The following is an 18,762-nucleotide window of genomic DNA, read 5'->3' as shown; positions in this document are numbered from 1 at the left end:
AATATACATTTAAAACAAAACTTGTAAGGTGGTGGAGAATGAGGGACACATTTATCCATGTTGAGTTTCTGAAATCTCGTCTCGTCTCGTCTTCCTCCGCTTATCCGGGTCCGGGTCGCGGGGGCAGCATCCCAATTAGGGAGCTCCAGGCCGTCCTCTCCCCGGCCTTGTCCACCAGCTCCTCCGGCAGGACCCCAAGGCGTTCCCGGACCAGATTGGAGATGTAACCTCTCCAACGTGTCCTGGGTCGACCCGGGGGCCTTCTGCCGGCAGGACATGCCCGAAACACCTCCCCGGGGAGGCGTCCAGGAGGCATCCTGACCAGATGCCCAAACCACCTCAACTGGCTCCTTTCGATCCGGAGGAGCAGCGGTTCTACTCCGAGTCCCTCCCGAATGTCCGAGCTCCTCACCCTATCTCTAAGGCTGAGCCCGGCCACCCTACGGAGGAAACTCATTTCGGCCGCTTGTATCCGCGATCTCGTTCTTTCGGTCATTACCCAAAGCTCATGACCATAGGTGAGGATTGGGACGTAGATCGACCGGTAAATCGAGAGCCTGGCTTTCTGGCTCAGCTCCCTCTTCCCCACGACAGATCGGCTCAGCGTCCGCATCACTGCAGTCGCCGAACCAATCCGCCTGTCGATCTCCCGATCCCTCCTACCCTCACTCGTGAACAAGACCCCGAGATACTTAAACTCCTCCACTTGAGGTAGGACCTCTCCCCCGACCCGGAGGTGGCAAGCCACCCTTTTCCAGTCGAGAACCATGGTCTCAGATTTGGAGGTGCTGATCCTCATCCCAGCCGCTTCACATTCGGCCGCGAACCTACCCAGCAAGAGCTGAAGGTCAGAGCTGGATGAAGCTAGGAGGACCACATCATCCGCAAAAAGCAGAGACGAGATTCTCCTGTCACCAAACTCGACACACTCCACACCACGGCTGCGTCTAGAAATTCTGTCCATAAAAGTGTTGAACAGAACCGGTGACAAAGGGCAGCCCTGGCGGAGTCCAACCCTCACTGGGAACAGGTCCGACTTACTACCGGCTATGCGGACCAAACTCACGCTCCTCTGGTAAAGGGACTGAATGGCCCTTAACAGAAAGCCACCCACCCCATACTCCTGGAGCGTCCCCCACAGGGTGCCCCTGGTGACACGGTCATAAGCCCTCTCCAAATCCACAAAGCACATGTGGATTGGTTGGGCAAACTCCCATTCCCCCTCCATCACCCTTGCAAGGGTATAGAGCTGGTCCACAGTTCCACGGCCAGGACGAAAACCACATTGTTCCTCCTCTATCTGAGATTCAACTATCGATCGGACCCTCCTCTCCAGTACCTTGGAGTAGACCTTTCCAGGGAGGCTGAGGAGTGTGATCCCCCTATAGTTGGAACACACCCTCAGGTCACCCTTCTTAAAGATGGGGACCACCACCCCGGTCTGCCACTCCCTAGGAACTGCCCCTGATGACCACGCAATGTTGTAGAGACGTGTCAACCATGACAGCCCTACAACATCCATAGCCTTGAGATACCCAGGACGAACCTCATCCGCCCCCGGGGCTCCGCCGCTGTGTAGTTGTTTGACTACCTCAGCAACTTCTGCCCCCGAGATCGGACAGTCCATCCCCAGGCCTCCCAGCTCTGGTTCCTCCTCGGAATGTGCATTGGTGGGATTGAGGAGCTCCTCAAAGTATTCCTTCCACCGTCCGACTATAGCCTCAGTTGACGTCAGCAGCTCCCCATCCCCACTGTAAACAGTGTGAGCGAGTTGCTGCCTTCCTCTCCTGAGGCGCCGGACAGTTTGCCAGAACCTCTTTGGAGCCGATCGATAGTCTTTCTCCATGGCCTCACCAAACTCCTCCCACGCCCGAGATTTTGCCTCGGCAACTGCCACTGCTGCACCCCGCTTGGCTATCCGGTACCTGTCTGCTGCCTCCGGAGACCCACAGACCAGCCACGCCCTGTAGGCTTCCTTCTTCAGCCTGACGGCTCCCCGAACCTCTGGTGTCCACCAGCGGGTACGGGGGTTGCCACCACGACTGGCACCGGCCACCTTACGACCACAGCTAGCAACAGCCCCCTCGACAATCGCAGAGTGGAACAAGGCCCACTCGGACTCAATGTCCCCCACTGCTCTCGGGACGTGGTCAAAGCTCTGCCGGAGGTGGGAGTTGAAGCCCGTCTTGACAGGTTCTTCTGCCAGGCGTTCCCAGCAGACCCTCACTATGCGTTTGGGTCTGCCAGGTCTACGCGGCATGTTCCCTTGCCATCTGATCCAACTCACCACCAGGTGGTGATCAGTTGACAGCTCCGCCCCTCTCTTCACTCGGGTGTCCAAAACATACGGCCGCAGGTCAGATGATACGACTACAAAATCTATCATCGACCTGTGACCTAGGCTGCCCTGGTACCAAGTGTACCGGTGGGCATCCTTATGTTCGAACATGGTGTTCGTTATGGCCAAACTGTGGCTTGCACAGAAGTCCAATAACAAAACACCGCTCGAGTTCAGATTAGGTGGGCCGTTCCTCCCAATCACACCCCTCCAGGTCAAGCTGTCATTGCCCACGTGAGCATTGAAGTCCCCCAGCAGGACAATGGAGTCCCCTGATGGAGCACTATCTAGCACTCGTCCCAGGGACTCCAAAAAGGGTGGGTACTCTGAACTGATATTTGGCCCATAAGCACAAACAACAGTCAGGACCCGTTCCCCTACCCGAAGGCGCAAGGAAGCTACCCTCTTGTCCCCCGGGGTAAACCCCAACACACAGGCAGAGAGTCTCGGGGCTAACAAAAAGCCAACCCCAGCCCTCCGCCTCTCACCCGGAGCAACTCCAGCAAAGTAGAGTGTCCAACCCCTCTCCAGGTCTCGGGTTCCAGAGCCAATGCAATGTGTCGAGGTGAGTCCGACTATATCTAGCCGGTACCGCTCAACCTCTGCCACAAGCTCCGGCTCCTTCCCCGCCAGCGAGGTGACGTTCCATGTCCCAAAAACTAGTTTTCTTGTCCGGGGATTGGACCACCAAGGCTCCCGCCTTGGTCTGCCACCCGATTCGCATTGCACCGGACCCTTCATGTTCCTCCTGCGGGTGGTGGGTCCACAGTTGGACGAGCCCATGTATCCGGTTCGGGCTGGGCCCGGCCGGGCCCCATGGGCGAAAGCCCGGCCACCAGGCGCTCGCTCACGGGCCCCAACCCCAGGCCTGGCTCCAGGGTGGGACCCCGGTAACCCTCCGGGCCGGGTACTCCGACTCTTTGTTTTAACCGCCATGAAAGATCCTGAGTTTCTGAAATACAAAAACAAATTACATACACAATAATAAATACATTATCATGACTGGAGTCATGACTGCATTGGTGGCAAGATACCCCCAGAAAGCTCTACGCCGTCTGTTGTCCTGGCGGAGAATGGCTTTGCAACACTACCCAGGTGACGGAGAAGTCCGATGGAAAAACGTTGAGACGTATAAATCCAATTTTAAGCTTAAAGACTCTCTGTTATCTGAAATTTTATTTTACGCAGCTATTGTCAAGATTCAAATATTAGCGGCTGAAACGATTATCCTCCACAGGAGGGCTGGGTTCAGCTTTAGAGATCTGGAGCTTCATCTCGTGATGTAGAACTGCTGCTCCTCCTCATCGAACGTTGTCAGCTGAGTTGGTTTGAGAATCTGATTGTGACGCTTCCTGGAGGTTTTCTCTACACAGTCCCCTAGGAGGAGACAACAGAGCAGGTCCAGAACTCGCTGGAGGATTTATGCATCCTCTCTGGACACATCAGGATCCCCCAGGAGTTACTGGAATGTCACTGGAGATCTTGTTTAGAGAGTGGATTGATTTTGTTGTTCTGCTTGAATTTTAAAAGCAATTCTGATATTTCAGAGTTGTGCCAACTGGAATCCCTTACTTTAACAACACAACTGTACTCTGATTGTTCCAACAGGCACAGTGTGTGGTGGTGGCTCTTACTCCTAATAATGCATTACCTCCACCTGTGTGTTTATTCACCCCACAGGGGATATACAGTAGCCCATCTTCTACCTCCAGATTGTCAAAAATAAGGATCAGCGCACCTGACTTTAACTTCACTTTACTCTTCTGTTTAGGCATGGCAGCTCAGATTCAGCCACCTGATTGGCTACGGAGCCAAATATTACTCTTACCTCATGTCCCGCGCTGTGGCCTCGATGGTGTGGAAACAGTGCTTCGTTCAGGATCCTTTAAACAGGTGAGATGGATTTTTTAGCAAAGCTTAAATATTAGTATGAAAAGACCTATGTGGAAGAAATGAAAAAAAAAATTTAATATTATTTTGGAAGAAAATATAATCTATACCAACCTTCCACCACTTCTGAATTAATGTTTTCTTTCACAGTGGCACTAATTTAATTCTCCAGTGAAATCTCTGACTTTGTTCCAAATTAGTAAAGCAAAGTACCCCGAAACAACCAAGCATTGAGCTTTTATTATTTGATATAAAAATCTCTTCTACCAGTTTTTATACAGAAGTAAGGCATCTTTTAGTTTATTCAGGGTTGACTGTTAAGTCTTTTCCCACACAAGTGGTGAAGTTGAAGTAAGTAGGCTAAATGTAAACATGGCAGATGACTCCTGACAATCTTCCCATTCCTGGATGCTGTTAAAGCCTCCGCTCATGGCTGAATATGAGGGACGAATAAGCAACCAAAACCACCAGGTGTCTGCTGTGAGTCTTAAATGCACGCATTAACCAGACCCTCCAGGATCAGAAGTGTGTGACAGCAAATCTCCACCGGGCCGAGCCCTCTGGTATTTGCTCTTTTCTTTCTCGGATTGTTTCCCATCACCCTTCTGTCATGAACAAGTATCTGTACAGGCTTTAGCTGGAAGGCTGCTGCAGCAGTGGCAGAGGGGTGTGCGGAGTGTGAGGAACTGACAAAAGAGAAAACATTTATCTGTAACTAGATCTCTGGGGCTTTTCCAGGGACATGGGTGAGCGTTATCGCCGGGAGATGTTGGCCCACGGAGGAGCCAAAGAGCCAATGTTGATGGTGGAAGGCAAGTTCAACCATTTTTGTCAAAAATATAAAAGTATTCTACTTTTGTTTATTCCTATCAGTCCTTTAATCCCATTATCACACTTGTACTCATCTTAAGATATTTCATCTCCTGATTTCATGCTTGTCAGAAAATAAAGTTTGACTCATTAGCTCCACGTGGCACAAGTGAAACAAGGGGTTTAATTCACTCAGTAATTGCAGAACAAGCCACAACATCAGCAGCTCTTTTCTCTTATGTGAAGCAGAAAGCATCCTAAAAACACACGGAGGCAGCTCATCCAGCCTGCATTTCTGCACCGGTCACGCACACCTGTGGAGGTTCTACTTTGTTGCTTACAGGAACTCTGTGAGTCCACAGAAAAAGTCAAAGGCTTCAACTAATAACATTTCATATCCTCTTCACTTTAAAATAAGTGAGCTAATAAAATATGTCCTAAACTAGCTTAACCATTCATAATGCAGTCGTTTGGACACTATAATATCAGTTCATTATGGCGATGCAAAAGTAGGTGTAGCAACAGCAAACCACAGCTAAAAATGAAAACTTAGCATTCTTTAAAGCACATATATTAAAAGCACATATATATTAAAACAGACCCGCTGGCCAATTTTACAGCAAAGACTACAACTCCCATGATGCTTTGCAGCATTAGCCGGAGCCGAACTGCCCCCTCCTTTGTGTTTTTTCCAGTGTCTGCTGCCTGTGTTACACCAAGAATCCCAGAGTTTCATTTCGGCCCAGTGTGAATTTGAGTTTGACAGCCCTGCTTTAATGCATTACACACACACACACACACACACACACACACACACACACACACACACACACACACACACACACACACACACACACACACACACACACACACACACACACCTTAATACTATTGCCAGAGTATTACACTTAGATTATTTTATGATTAGAGACATTGTTGATTAGCTGTTTTCTGTCTCATTTGCTCATTTTTTTCCATAAAAATGTCTTGTGATTTTATGTGGTAAAAAATCTCTGGCACTCCTGTTTCAGGAAGTAGAAGTTAGTCAGAGGAGTAGAGGATTTAGAGTCTATTAACATTTATGATGTGTGATTTCTGATTGGCTAACAGTAATGCAACTCTTCCACTGCCTCCATTCATTCTTCTTTCTTGTGTAAGAAAAATTCAACATTGATGTTTTATCTCCACACCACACATAACACAAGCCTGAAAGTGCACTGCCATGTTGTGGAGTTAGTAATGTTAATGGTTAGCTTCTACTAGCCAAGACATGCTCTGCTCTCTCCTGGACACTTAATCAACGCCAGACTTCCACAGTCGCAAGCCAAGGCTAATTTCCCCTGTGATGTGATGTTTTCTTGTCTGTTTACTTTCTGTAGCCATGTGGGCGATTAGGTTTAAAAGAAATGTTCAAGTTCACTTTGCAAATTTAGGTCAGAAGGACTTGTCATATTTCGAAAAGAACAAATATTACATTGTTTTTCAGTGAACAAGACCCTTCAATGAAAAAATGAATGGGGTTGACCATGATCTTATAGTCAGTGCGGTTTCATGTGCACTGACTGACATCTAAGTTGATCCACGAGACTATTTTATTGTAATTAGCTGGGAGTCTTTATCCTATTTTAAATTTGTATTAGAAAACCGGCCTCTCAAATAAAGTTAGTTCCACTCCGGTACAGTAGGTGGCAGCGTGCCCTTTTTCTTTTTGGCACTCTTCCAGTTAGCTTATAGCAGGGGTATTCATTCAATTCCAGTCCTGGAGGTCTGGTATCCAGCACGTTTTGGTGGTTTCTGTGGTTAAACACACTTGATTCACCTGTGCAGCAGCTCATCAGGCTCTACAGAAGCCTGTTAATCATGTGCTGATTGAAATCAGGTGTGTTGAAACAGAGTTGAAACTAAAATGTGCTGGATACCAGACCTCCAGGCTCAAAATTAAATACCCCGGCTTATAGCAACACAAGCAGTAAACAGAGGCTGGTGAGAGTGAAGCAGCCGGCATTGAAACAGGAAATGCACAATGGCTGAAGGAATGTACAACAACACTGCAGCACAGTTTATTTGCTACATACTGTCCTGTTTCATGGTGTTATGCGTGTTGCTTTGTGACGAGGGTTTTGTCAGAAGACCGCTTCCGTGGTGTGGTCACTCCTGTAACATGAGCATCCAACCGGTTTAGTTCGGCTGATTCGTTTACATGCAGAATGTAATTGGATTGCTACCGCGTCATCTGGGTGCTTCAGCTTGATTAGAACCAGTCTGCCTTCAGCCAGACTAACACGTTTACATGCAATAAAAAAAACACGACAGGAGTCTTTTTAGGGCAATACTTCAGTTTTCTGATGTGCATGTAAATGCACGGACTGTTGTGTAAGATCTGGCAGTAGGGTGTGTGTGTTAAGTGTGTGTTGTTTGTGACCAACTCCCAGCTACTAAAATATTTAATTTTAGTTCAAATTTTTTTCCTAGTGTTGATTAGTAATGGCGGCCATCTTTAATCAGTTCTACATTCAAATTTCTGAGTTTCATTAAAAACTGTTTGCTTGTTCATGAGATACTTTGCACTTTGCTAACACACACACACACACACACACACACACACACACTCACACACTCACACACACACACACACACACACACACACACACACACACACACACAGGCAAAAACGCCCACCTTTTCATTTCCAGTAGCTGAACAGTGATAGTGATATCTAAAGTCATCTGGGAGTGAACTGTAAACCCCCCCCCCCCCCCCATCAGATTGTCCGTCTGACAGATACAGAGATATAATCTGAAATTACAGCCATCAGATCCTCCTTGCGAGATCTGGTTTCCAATTGTGAGACTGTGTGTATTAGTGTATTGTGAGACTAAATATTTGTTTTTAAGTTTAAAATGAATGTAGTGTAGAATAGTTGAAGGTGTTTCTTCATTGCTGTCATTTATTTCCATCTGAAAGCCATGGAAAAGTGAGACTGTAAAAAGAGCTGGACTGGACATATTATTTTGGCAAATGAATATCCTAACTGGAATTACAGCTTTGAAAGTGGGTATTTTTCCTGCGTGTCGTCTGTTCGTGCAGCACACTGATATTTGTGATGGCTGAATAAAGCAATGTTTTTAAAATCATAATAGAATTTTATTGCATGTCTGGAAAACAGATGCAAGCCAAACCATCTCTGTTTCTCATTCAGCTGTTGCACCATCTCAGTGGTTGCATATATCTTCAGAGGTTATGGAAAACTAAATGAGTTTGTGTGTTGAAACCTTTATTATTTAGTTGCTGCATGATGGGGCTCATTGCAGCAAATCTAAACCCTCCTAGCTGATGGAAAACACAGATGAGAGGACATTTTCTCTTACACCTGAAGTTGTATTTAGGTCAGGACAGATTGGAAGACTTGTAAAAGGACACAGAATTCATCTACCCCTCAAACAGAGAGCCTCGTACATAGATGTGTGTAACACTTCCTCCCCACCTTCATCTGCGAGGTAGAGGAAACCAGAGTAGTCTTGGCGAGTCTTTATTACATTCTGCCAACAACTAGATATGTCCCTGGAAAGTCGTGCTGAAATGTAAACCCATTTATTAAATGCAGAAGCGTCAGGCCAGAGTGGGAAGAAAAAAGGGACGGAAAGGGAAGCAGAGGGTGAAAGGGGATCAAACTGAACCTCGGTCCTGCTACAGAGAGGGCTTTCATGCACAGATCTGTTCCCATAGCTGCAGGTGAGCACATGAATCAGCCCTACTAAAGGATCAGGACCCTGGTTGGTTTTAGTCCAGCAGCAGTATCATTTCTGTTTACATGGTCACTAATAAACACTAGGAGTCAGGTGTTCTGTACAGTCCCACAGCACTGTTTTACAATCATGAACCTACCCGAGGTAGGGTTAAAGTAACATCTCCAGAGCCTTCACTTGTAGGTTGGTGAAGACACAAAAAGGTTTATTTTATATTTCTGAACCAGACATTAGGTATGAGGGGTCAGAGGGTTTGTCAGTTCTTGAGACAAAGTTGTTTCAGCTCCGTGATTTAAACAAATAACCTTTAATTGAACATGTTGTATCTAACTAGCACGTAGAATAACAGTAGTCATAATGTTTAATTATGAAATGTGGTTGTGTTGATTACAAAATAACCTATTTGCTCCCTATTACATCTGCTGCCTGCTTTTGTATTTCATACGTTTTTTAACCTTTACAGGTGACATGCTGTTTCAGTTTTTTAGTCAGAGGGTTTCAGAGGGTTCTTGGTTTCTGTGTGAGTCTCCATGTTGTGTTGCTGGAATTTGAACATGTTAACAGATTTCCTCTCAGAATAATCCCAGAACCTGCAACCCTCTGGTCCTGAGTCTTCTGATGTGAGTCAGAAATAGGAGACAACTTCACAAGGGGTTCAGCAACAGAACTGTAAATAAAACTAAGGTCAACTGTGAACCATTTAAGACATAATTAAAACACCTAGTGATTGAATTGTGACATTTGCATGCCTGTTGCAATTTGTGGCCCCTTGTCCTATCCCCACATGACCTGGTCATGGACCAACCTCATCAGAAAAGTCAAACATACCATTTCCGACTGGAAAAGGTGCTTCACAACAAAAATGAAAAAGAAAAAGGATTTTTTCAAAACATAAAGACAAGAAAAGTAAAAACTTTGACTGAAAACATGTGAGGAAAGGGAAAAAGAAAACAAATAGAGTGGGTCCTGGGAAAGGCAGAATTGGTAGAAAGAACAGAATGAGGAGAAAGCAGTGATGAAGAACCAACCAAAGATCACACAAAAGCCAGCCTGAACAGGTGAGTTTTCCGCTGCTTTTTAAAGGAGAGGCTGACATGGCGTGAGGTTAAACGCTACACTAATCATTAGCTCCAGTACACAAAAGATAAAATCCCTTTTCATTCCACTCCTCTTCCACAGTCGGCTTTGAGCTTACAGTACTTCAGGCTGATTTAGCATTCAAGCTAGTGCTATATTAGCCAGTGGTAAACGTAGCAAACAACTATTATCTGCACTAGTATTTCTTTCATTTAAATGAAAAAAATCTGTTAGAATTCTCTAAAATATAATTTAATACTTAATAGTAAAGTTAAAGTCCCATTAGTCATCACACACTGGTGAAATTATTTCTCCGCATCTGACCCATCCCCTGGGGGAGTGGCAAGCTGCAGACACAGCCGCGCTACAGAACTATTTGGTGGTTAAACCCCCAATCGAACCCCTTAACTGCCATTGACGACAAAAGTCGTCACTTTAAATCCAACCGCTCGCTGCCATTGGCAACTAAAATCGACCCTTTGTGAAGCGACAGACAAACCACACAAATCTGATTCTAGTCCATATTCTATTTTATGACTACAAGAACACCCAGGACCTCCTCTGCTCCCCAATCATACATGAGTTGTCAAGGTAACCAGACTGAATGACATATCAGAAGAGACTGCACTCTCAGATTTTCCAAAGAAAACCAACTCTAAACAGAAAACTCCTTAAACGTTACTTTACGATTTATTGTATTCGATGTTTTCATTATTTCTGATGGGGACCTCTGCTCTGTCCCGACCGCGTTTATAACCTTTGCAACTTGTTTGCCTCTTTTGTTGTCTGGCCTGCCAGATTCGCCCTCTGTCTATTCTACACAGAGGACGAGTCTGGTTACTCAGAGAGCACCATGAGGGGTGGGACTAGCTAGCTCAAAAATAACCAATCAGAAAAACGGTGGAAATGATGACTGTATTGCGCAACACTGTAATTTTTTTAGCTGTTGTCAAAGAAGACGTCTGGTGACGGTACAAACATCTTTCTTTAGAAGAAATGCTTTTAGCGCTTCTGTTGTGGTTTTAAAGACATGTCCAAGTCATTTAGAACAGAGGAAAGAGCCGCAGTGAACTCCGCTTCAGGTACCGTCTTCGTTGTTTATGAGAACATGAGTATCGCACTGTGTGACGTATGCTGCTCATTGCTGATTGGCTCGGTTAGAATTCTCAGGGGGTGGGATTATTTGAATGGGAGCATTACCAGGGCCTTTGCTTCCCATAAGGAAGGCATTGGCATGGCTGGCCAGGCTAGGTCTTTTGCTCTTTGGCAGCCAGTTTTTGTGTGCCAAATATGGTTAATTGAGGATATTTCTGTTTGCAAATGACTGTGAACAGAAATGAGCATTTGAGTACGCACAGGTGGGAATTATCATCAGACGATTGCGGAGAAACATGCGTATGATTGGCAACCGCATGTTTCATAAATCAGGATTTTGACCGTATTTTATTAGGAAGGTAAATAGGAATATTTCTACAAACGTTTGATGAATGAGGGCTCAGGTGTTAATCAAATATCTGTAGATATTAGGGATGGGTACCGAATTCAGTACTTTTTAAGGTACCGACCGAATTCCATAGTACCGACCGAGCACCGATTCACGTCATTTCAAACGGTGCCTCGTTTCGGTACCCGTCCATCATAACGAGAACTTGCCAAGACAGCTGCGCAAGAGCGTAATGTCGTCGCTCACTGCGAACCAATTGTAAACAGAGCAGCATGGTAGAAAGAACGCAGGCTAAAGCTTGGGTCTACTTCACTAAATGTGATGGGTAACTGGGTGATGATGAAACCAGCGACAACAATCTAAGTGAGACATCCTCATCTTAATCTGCTCCGGTAGGTAAATATATTTAGCTTGATATGTTAGCTTCCGTTTTGCTAATGGTGCGTTCTCGTTCTCCTCGGAACTCTGAATTCCCGACTAGAAGAACATGAATGCGCTCTAAAGTTTGGCTTCACTTTACTAAATGTGACGGGTGAAGCCGAAACCAGTGACAACGATCTAAGTGTGAGGCATCATTGTTTTAATCTGCTCCAGCAGCTAAATAAACTGTTTAAGATAACGTTAGCTTGGTATGTTAGCTTCCATTGCTACCATTGTTATCAGCTAATGGTGCGTTCGCTTTCTCCTCGGAAATTCTAACTTCCCAGTAGGAAAAATCAAATGAAAAAAGACTGCAAAAGGAATGAAGATACACAGTAAATTTAGTTCACAGTAAAGATGTTTGCTTCAGTTTAATTATCAGCTTATAAAACTACAAGGACGATGTTAAAATACAAACAGTTGAATGTTATTTATCGTGATATTTATCAAATATTGTTATATATTGAGAAAAATATATATTTAATTATAAAAGAGAATTAAAATAATAAACACTCAAAAGTATCGAAAATTGGTACCGTTAAGTACCGGTATCGATTCGTAGGTACCGGGAATTAGTACCGGATCGATTCAAATGTCAAAGGTACCCATCCCTAGTAGATATCGCTATCCTGAACTTGCATCCAGTTCTGAGTTCTGAGTCATCCCAAGGCTTGATGGCTATTTCAAACGAATCTGGATGCATTGCATTAAACACCGTTAGCTTTTGGGCCATTCCCATCTGTACCGGGTCGGCCCGGGCCGGGTAGCGTAGGTTGTTTACATATCTGGGTGGCCTGGTATTTTTCCGGGCCAACCAAGGCTCATTCTCAGCCCTCTTCTGGAAGAGGTCTGCTTCAGGCCGACCAGGGCCAACACACCCACTGCTGACAGCAAATTCACACCTTCCATTAGAGCAAGCCTCTGATTGGTGGGTAGAATCAGCCCACATGGGCTTAAGACAAGGATGTGTGGAATCAACCGGGCCAGGCTGGGGCCGACTGGGGCTATCCGGCCCGGGCTGACCCGGTACAGCTGGGAATGGCCTATTTGAGATGTATCTTTTTTGATCATCTGCACAAATATGGGTTGGATGATCTAAAGTAGTAATATTTAATTCCCTAGGTTTTATTTTGTCAGCTTCAGTGGTGGAGGCACAGCTCTGGATAGCAGGTGCAGAAGCTCTTTTAGCCCCCCAAAGGTGTGCTATTACCCAGATGAAAGGCTCAAAGATCAGTTTCCAATTGTAAAAGAAAAATCTCTGGTGAGGTTTGCAGAAGGTGAAGGTGAGGGCAGACCACCGGGGTACAGCACTCACCCATTTCTCCTGTACCCTGTTTGTTCCAATTTGTGTCCTTTGGATGGTGGTGTATTTTATTGTGCAATCCTGCAAATAAAAGACCTGCAATAGATGATCTTGCATAATTTTTGGTGGCTAATGCATGTGACCAACTACAGTCAGAACTCATTAAAGGCTTACAGTACATTGAAACACTTTTAGGTCCAAGCTTTTAAGCTGGGGGGGCATTAACTTGGATCCATATAAATAACTACAGATTTTCAGTTGGTTTAAAGAGTAACTTCAGTACAACGCAACTTACCTTTTTTCCTTTTTGTGATAGTTCACACTCAATAAAGAGCCTGCCAACGCAGTGTTTGTCATCATCCATGTCCTGCTTGTTTTTTAGCGTTGTTTGAAGTGTGCTTTGTAGAAAACACTTCCTGAACTTCAAAGGTGTAATTACAGAGGCAGTGAGCCTCTGGTTTGCCTCCAGGCCCAACAGAGGTAACTGCTTTTCACACTCTGACATGTCTTGAAACTACAACAGCTACTGAAGCAGCTTGAAATGCGTTTTGAAGTGAGAGATCATATAATCTTGCCAGATCATTGTAACTTAGACTAAATGAATAATACAATTACAGGAAATATGACACCTGTGGAGGAGGTTCGGCTGCAGACCAGGTTATCTCCTACCCATGTAAATGAGAAATGATTTGTCGCTACATGTTGTGGTGTAATTGACCTGTTAAAGCAACAAATTAAATCATGAACAGTCAGCATGACAAAAGATGTAAAGTTCATGGAAAATATCTATAGAAATGTTGTAAAACAGGTCATAGAACTTGAGTAGATTTCAGTTGTTTGTTTTTATGAGTTTTTTAAATTAAAATTGCAGGCAGGTCTCAAAAAGTTTAAATTATGAAAAAGTTCAATATTTTTGTCACGCACTTAAGTGATATTTGTTTATCATATAGATTCATTATGCATTGAGTGAAATATTTCACGTTTTTATTTATTGTCATTTTGATGATTTTAGCTGCAGCCAAAGAAAGCCCAAGTGTCTCAGAAAATTAGAATGTTTCATGAGATCATAAGAGATATTTTAATCAAGAAAGTCAGGCTTCTGAAAAATGTTCCTTTTGATGCATCAATACTTGTTCAGGCCTCATTTTAATGCCGTGCAGCATGGAGGCCATCAGCTTGTGGCCCTGCTGAGGTGTAATGGAAGCCCAGGTTGCTTAGATAGCAGCCTTCACGTTGTGTGCATCGTTGGGTCTGATGTCTCTCCTTGCGGCTAGGTTTAGGGTCTTTTCCTACAAAACTTCTCCTTTCCACTCAACTTCCACTCCAACTGCATTGGACCGTTCTTAACCCAATTTTAGTCGTTTCTGCAACTTCCTAAGATGTTTCCTCTGTTCTGTCCAATGATGCGACCCTTCTCAAATTGACTAACATCTTTTAAACCAGATGTGTCTTTCCACATGGTTGTTTATGTGAAGCAACTCATTGCGCCAGTTGGGGTTAAATACCCCAACTGAAAGTGCAGTAATTATCCCTTATGAGTATTGTACCTGTTTGTTTAGTTTAATCCAAGCGGTGACTTTTTTGGGCCAGACGGTGTATTTCACTCATATCACTTAGACTAAATGAGTTTCACTTTCTGAAATGAGTGATTTATTACTAAATGGTTTTCAATATATTCTCTTTTTTTCAGCTGTACCGGCACAAAGGTCATCATAGTTTACGCCCTGTGCTTTTTTCAGTGATAATAAAACTCATCCTGGGCAGTAACTGAGATGGTTGGTACAGTTATCCAGCAGTAGCTGTTGGCAGGATGATGATTTTGAATCATTTCTACAGAGTTCCTGTCCCCAGAGCTGTCATTACCACGACCCAGAGCTGCTAGAAGGCACAAAGGTCTTCATTTCACAGATACCCATCTCCCACCACCCGAAATAAACTTACTTTTCTCTGCATGTTGTTCCTTCATGTGAACTGTAAAGCCCCGTTTTTTATAACAACTGTAGAAAAAGGCTGAGCACAACACTTTTTCAAGAGTTTCCATTTCTTAATGAGAAAATGTCTCTTCTGTCCCAAACTGGTTTAGAGCAGTGAATTGGGGTTGCAGTTCCCTAGCTTAGCAAGCACTCTTGAAGTACTCTTGAGCAAGTGGCTTAACTGCCAGTTGCTCCATTGTTGCTCACAGCTTTGCCTGTCTCCTTTAACACCTGCTGTTTTACTCAGACTCCGTTGGCTAACGATGCTGGCCCTGCAATGACTGTAATGGGTAGAAGGCCCGTTCCTCAGTGGCTGCGTCAACACCATTGTAAATGGAAATGGAAACCTTTACTCACACGGCAAAGCCTCTGTCCTTAGGCTCCAGCAACAATGGATACAAAGCACAGCGTATGTTTAGTTTGGCTCTAGTTTGTCCTCCATGTCTGGCCAGGAGCTCATATATGGCTCTGCTGGCTGAAACACTATCAAGCATGCTAAAAGACTTGTTACCGTATCTCCACAACGGCTGCTGGTGTGAACCACAAGAGGCGGAATGAATTGAGGAGTGATTCTGAAATAGTTTTGAAAAAAAAACAAAGATGAAGTTCATACAAACTGTTGAGAAGTAATTCAGTATTTATTACAACAAACAAACATACAAACAATAACAACAATGGAGAAAAAGGCTATTAGATTAATAACCAATGCAGGATAGTGGAATCACACAAATGAACTTTTTATCATTGAAGCACGGGTAATGAAGCTCCAGGACTTGGTTAAATACAAAACAGCACAAATTATATATAAGGTAAGAAATAAATTAATACGTGATAAAATACAGAAACTGTTTACAGAGAGAGAAGGAGGATATAACTTGTGAGAGATACTAAATTTAAACATACATAATGTTAGAACAACTTTAAAAAGTATGTGTATCACTATAATAGTGGTTAAATTATGGAACAGCTTAGAAGAAGAAATGAAAGTAAGTACAAATATAAACCTGTTTAAAATGAATTCTAAAAAGCATATTATAAAAAAAGTATAGAGAAGAAAATAGATTATTTATTTTGTTTGTCTTTTATTCTAAAGAGAAATAAGTTTGCGTATGAATTGTTAAAAGATATGTGATTTTTTTCCCTTTGTGGTTTGGTTGTTTTGGTGATCTGTACTATTTGTTGTTTTAATGTGGTTTTGTGTTAAGTTTGGTATATTATATTATTATAAGTAAAGGATAATATGTATAAGAGGGTTAGGGACATATAAGTTTCAACTTCAGCCTACTCCTTTTTAAGCAGAGAAGAAGAAAAAAGGACGACTATTTTAAATTCTGTATGTTTTGTTTGTTTGTTTGTTTGAAATAAAAAAACTACTACTACTTACTAATGCTATTAATGTGAAACTGCAAAATATCTCAAAAAACTTTGTCACCAATAAACAGACCAAGTTAAAACCAATAATTAGGTAGATTATTTTGGTTGTTAAAGTAACACTACACATTAAGCTATTGCTTTAAAACTGGTTTCTGTGATTCTTGAGCCATAAACTTGAGCAGCTTCACATGGGACAACACTCTGTAGTTCTCTTCAGGCCAGAAACTGCACTAAACAACTCTGGTGGTTAGAGTAGGCAGTAGTGCGGGGGTCTTTATCTACTTTACAGCTTTAATGTGCCAGTAGCTCATACAATAGGCTAGCAGTTAGCTTTTTCAATTCGCTAACCATCAATAAAAAGCACACAAAGAAGTAATTTTTGTTTTTGTTGGCATCATGGTGGACCCAGGAACTTAAATGAACAGAGTATTGTCTTTGGAGGCAAAGCAAAGAAAGCAAGAACCAGACTAAAGCTGTTTTTCCAAACACTACTCAGGCAAAATCGGCTCGGGCCAGAGTGGGTTAACACGGCTCACTTCAGTGTAGTTTGTTCTCCCTGCCAACTCCATGACAAAAAGTGGATTTGCTCGTCATCGCATACGGGGGGACGGGGAGAAAGTGCCATTCACAAACACTTTCACTAACGCCTGAATGAGCACACTAAATTTAATGTTCATCAGACAAAATACGAACAAGTTAAGTTTGTGTTCATTAAAATATGATCGAGTTTGTGAATGATTGTTCAATGACCTCATTCAGGCACAACACTGCACAGGAAAACCAATGTTTTTGATCTTGATTCAGCCACAAATTCAAGTTGGAGTCAAACCACTCAAAGAAGCGAAGGGACAACGGTGACAGAGGAGTTATGTGCCTGTCTTGTAACTGGAGAGTTGTGGGATTGAGTCCCACTAAGTTTGTAGCAGTTGTTGTCCTTGGGCAAGACACATAACATATGTTGCCTGCTGGCGTTGGTCAGAGGGTCTGGTGGACATCGGGACAGCTGGTGTGTTTACATGCGCATCAGAAAACCAAAGTAGTAGATTGGCATAAACTCCTTGCCTGGCCCTTCTTTCCAGCCACCGTACCCATACTTTCCTAACCTTGAAATGACAGTGGCAGCGACGCTTCATCAACAAAAAAAGTAGAAGCATTTCCTCCATTTCCAGTCTCTGGGTTTTTATTTCAATTTTTTTCTGACATGTTGACTGGGGGCTGCCATCTTGGAATCATGTGAGCTCAGCAGTTTGCTCTCGTGTGCGGCAGGCTTTAGGCTCCTTAAACACATGTAAACTAGGATAAACTCCCAGCTTACCATTCAACCTGGATTGATGTCGGTCAGTTCGCCCTAGGGCAGCTGTGGCTACGATGAGTACGTTTACATGCAGCCAATATCCAGGTTATGATCGGGTTACGGTCGGCATTCGGGTTTCTGAGTTGATCAGAATAACCCGTTTACAAGCACGAATAGAAAGAGTTACCCCTAACTTGCATAACCCGATGTAAATGCGGACGTTGGGGTAGCGTCAGGACGTGTGGACTACGTCCAGACGCAATATGCGTCATTTCCGGTTCTTCTCGTTCCGGTATCCGTGAAAACAACAACATTTTTCCCAGTTCGGAAGAGATAGCGACCGCGTTTGTTTGCGCTTTAGTTTCTTCGTCACTCCGAAAGTGTGGTGCTGTGCCGCGACTCGCCATTTTGCTCCCAACTTGTTGTTTACTTCCGGAGTTCTGGCGCATACAAGATGTGTCGCTACTCAAAAGACCAAGATTCCTTGCGAACAGAGCATGCGCAGAACACACGCTTTAATGGGGATATCCCGATATGCGTTTACACGACCAAACATTCGGGTTAGAAAAGGGTTACCCCAGGTGTAGCAACCGGGTTTTTAAAAACCCGGTTATGAGCATATCCGGGTTTCTGGCGGTGTTTACATGGACCTGCGGAACCGGGTTATTGTGAATATTCGGGTTTTAAAAGGGTTACTGGCTGCATGTAAAGGCACTGATTGTAGCTCTTCAGTATCAGTGTGTGAATGTGTGCGTGCATGGGTGAATGACTGTTGTGTTTAGAAGAGCCTTGGGAGTTTGTAGGACTCTAGAAGGTGATATACAAATACAAGCCATTTATCTCATCAGATCCAAAAATATTCTAGATCCAATCCTCATAAGCCTCAATGCAAAAACTCAGGCCCAGAACCATCATATTTGTTATCATCACTCGTCAGTCAAACAAGAGAAGTCCAGATACTTTTTTAACTCTTGGGATTCGACTGTTACTTTATGTTTGCTTGTCTTTGGATGTGAGTCTATCGGCTGTAATGCTCTGTAATTTGAAAGTTTTTATTCTCAATATAAAATAGCAATGATATTAATACATTTTT

The 18,762-nt window shown here is 43.8% G+C and overlaps 1 protein-coding gene across 1 annotated transcript in view; it reads left to right on the top strand.

Annotated features, from left to right (window-relative positions):
* LOC107380675 (mitochondrial intermediate peptidase) overlaps positions 1-18,762 on the top strand; it is a 46,900-nt gene that overhangs the window by 24,874 nt on the left and 3,264 nt on the right. The window contains exons 17-18 of the mRNA XM_015951975.3: positions 4,110-4,231; positions 4,967-5,040. Of these exons, the coding sequence (XP_015807461.1) occupies positions 4,110-4,231; positions 4,967-5,040 (196 nt within the window). The remainder of the gene's footprint in view (positions 1-4,109; positions 4,232-4,966; positions 5,041-18,762) is intronic.

Source organism: Nothobranchius furzeri, chromosome 13, assembly GCF_043380555.1.
Source record: "Nothobranchius furzeri strain GRZ-AD chromosome 13, NfurGRZ-RIMD1, whole genome shotgun sequence".
NCBI classification, from domain to species: Eukaryota; Metazoa; Chordata; class Actinopteri; order Cyprinodontiformes; family Nothobranchiidae; genus Nothobranchius; species Nothobranchius furzeri.
This window is presented reverse-complemented; position numbering and strand designations above follow the sequence as displayed.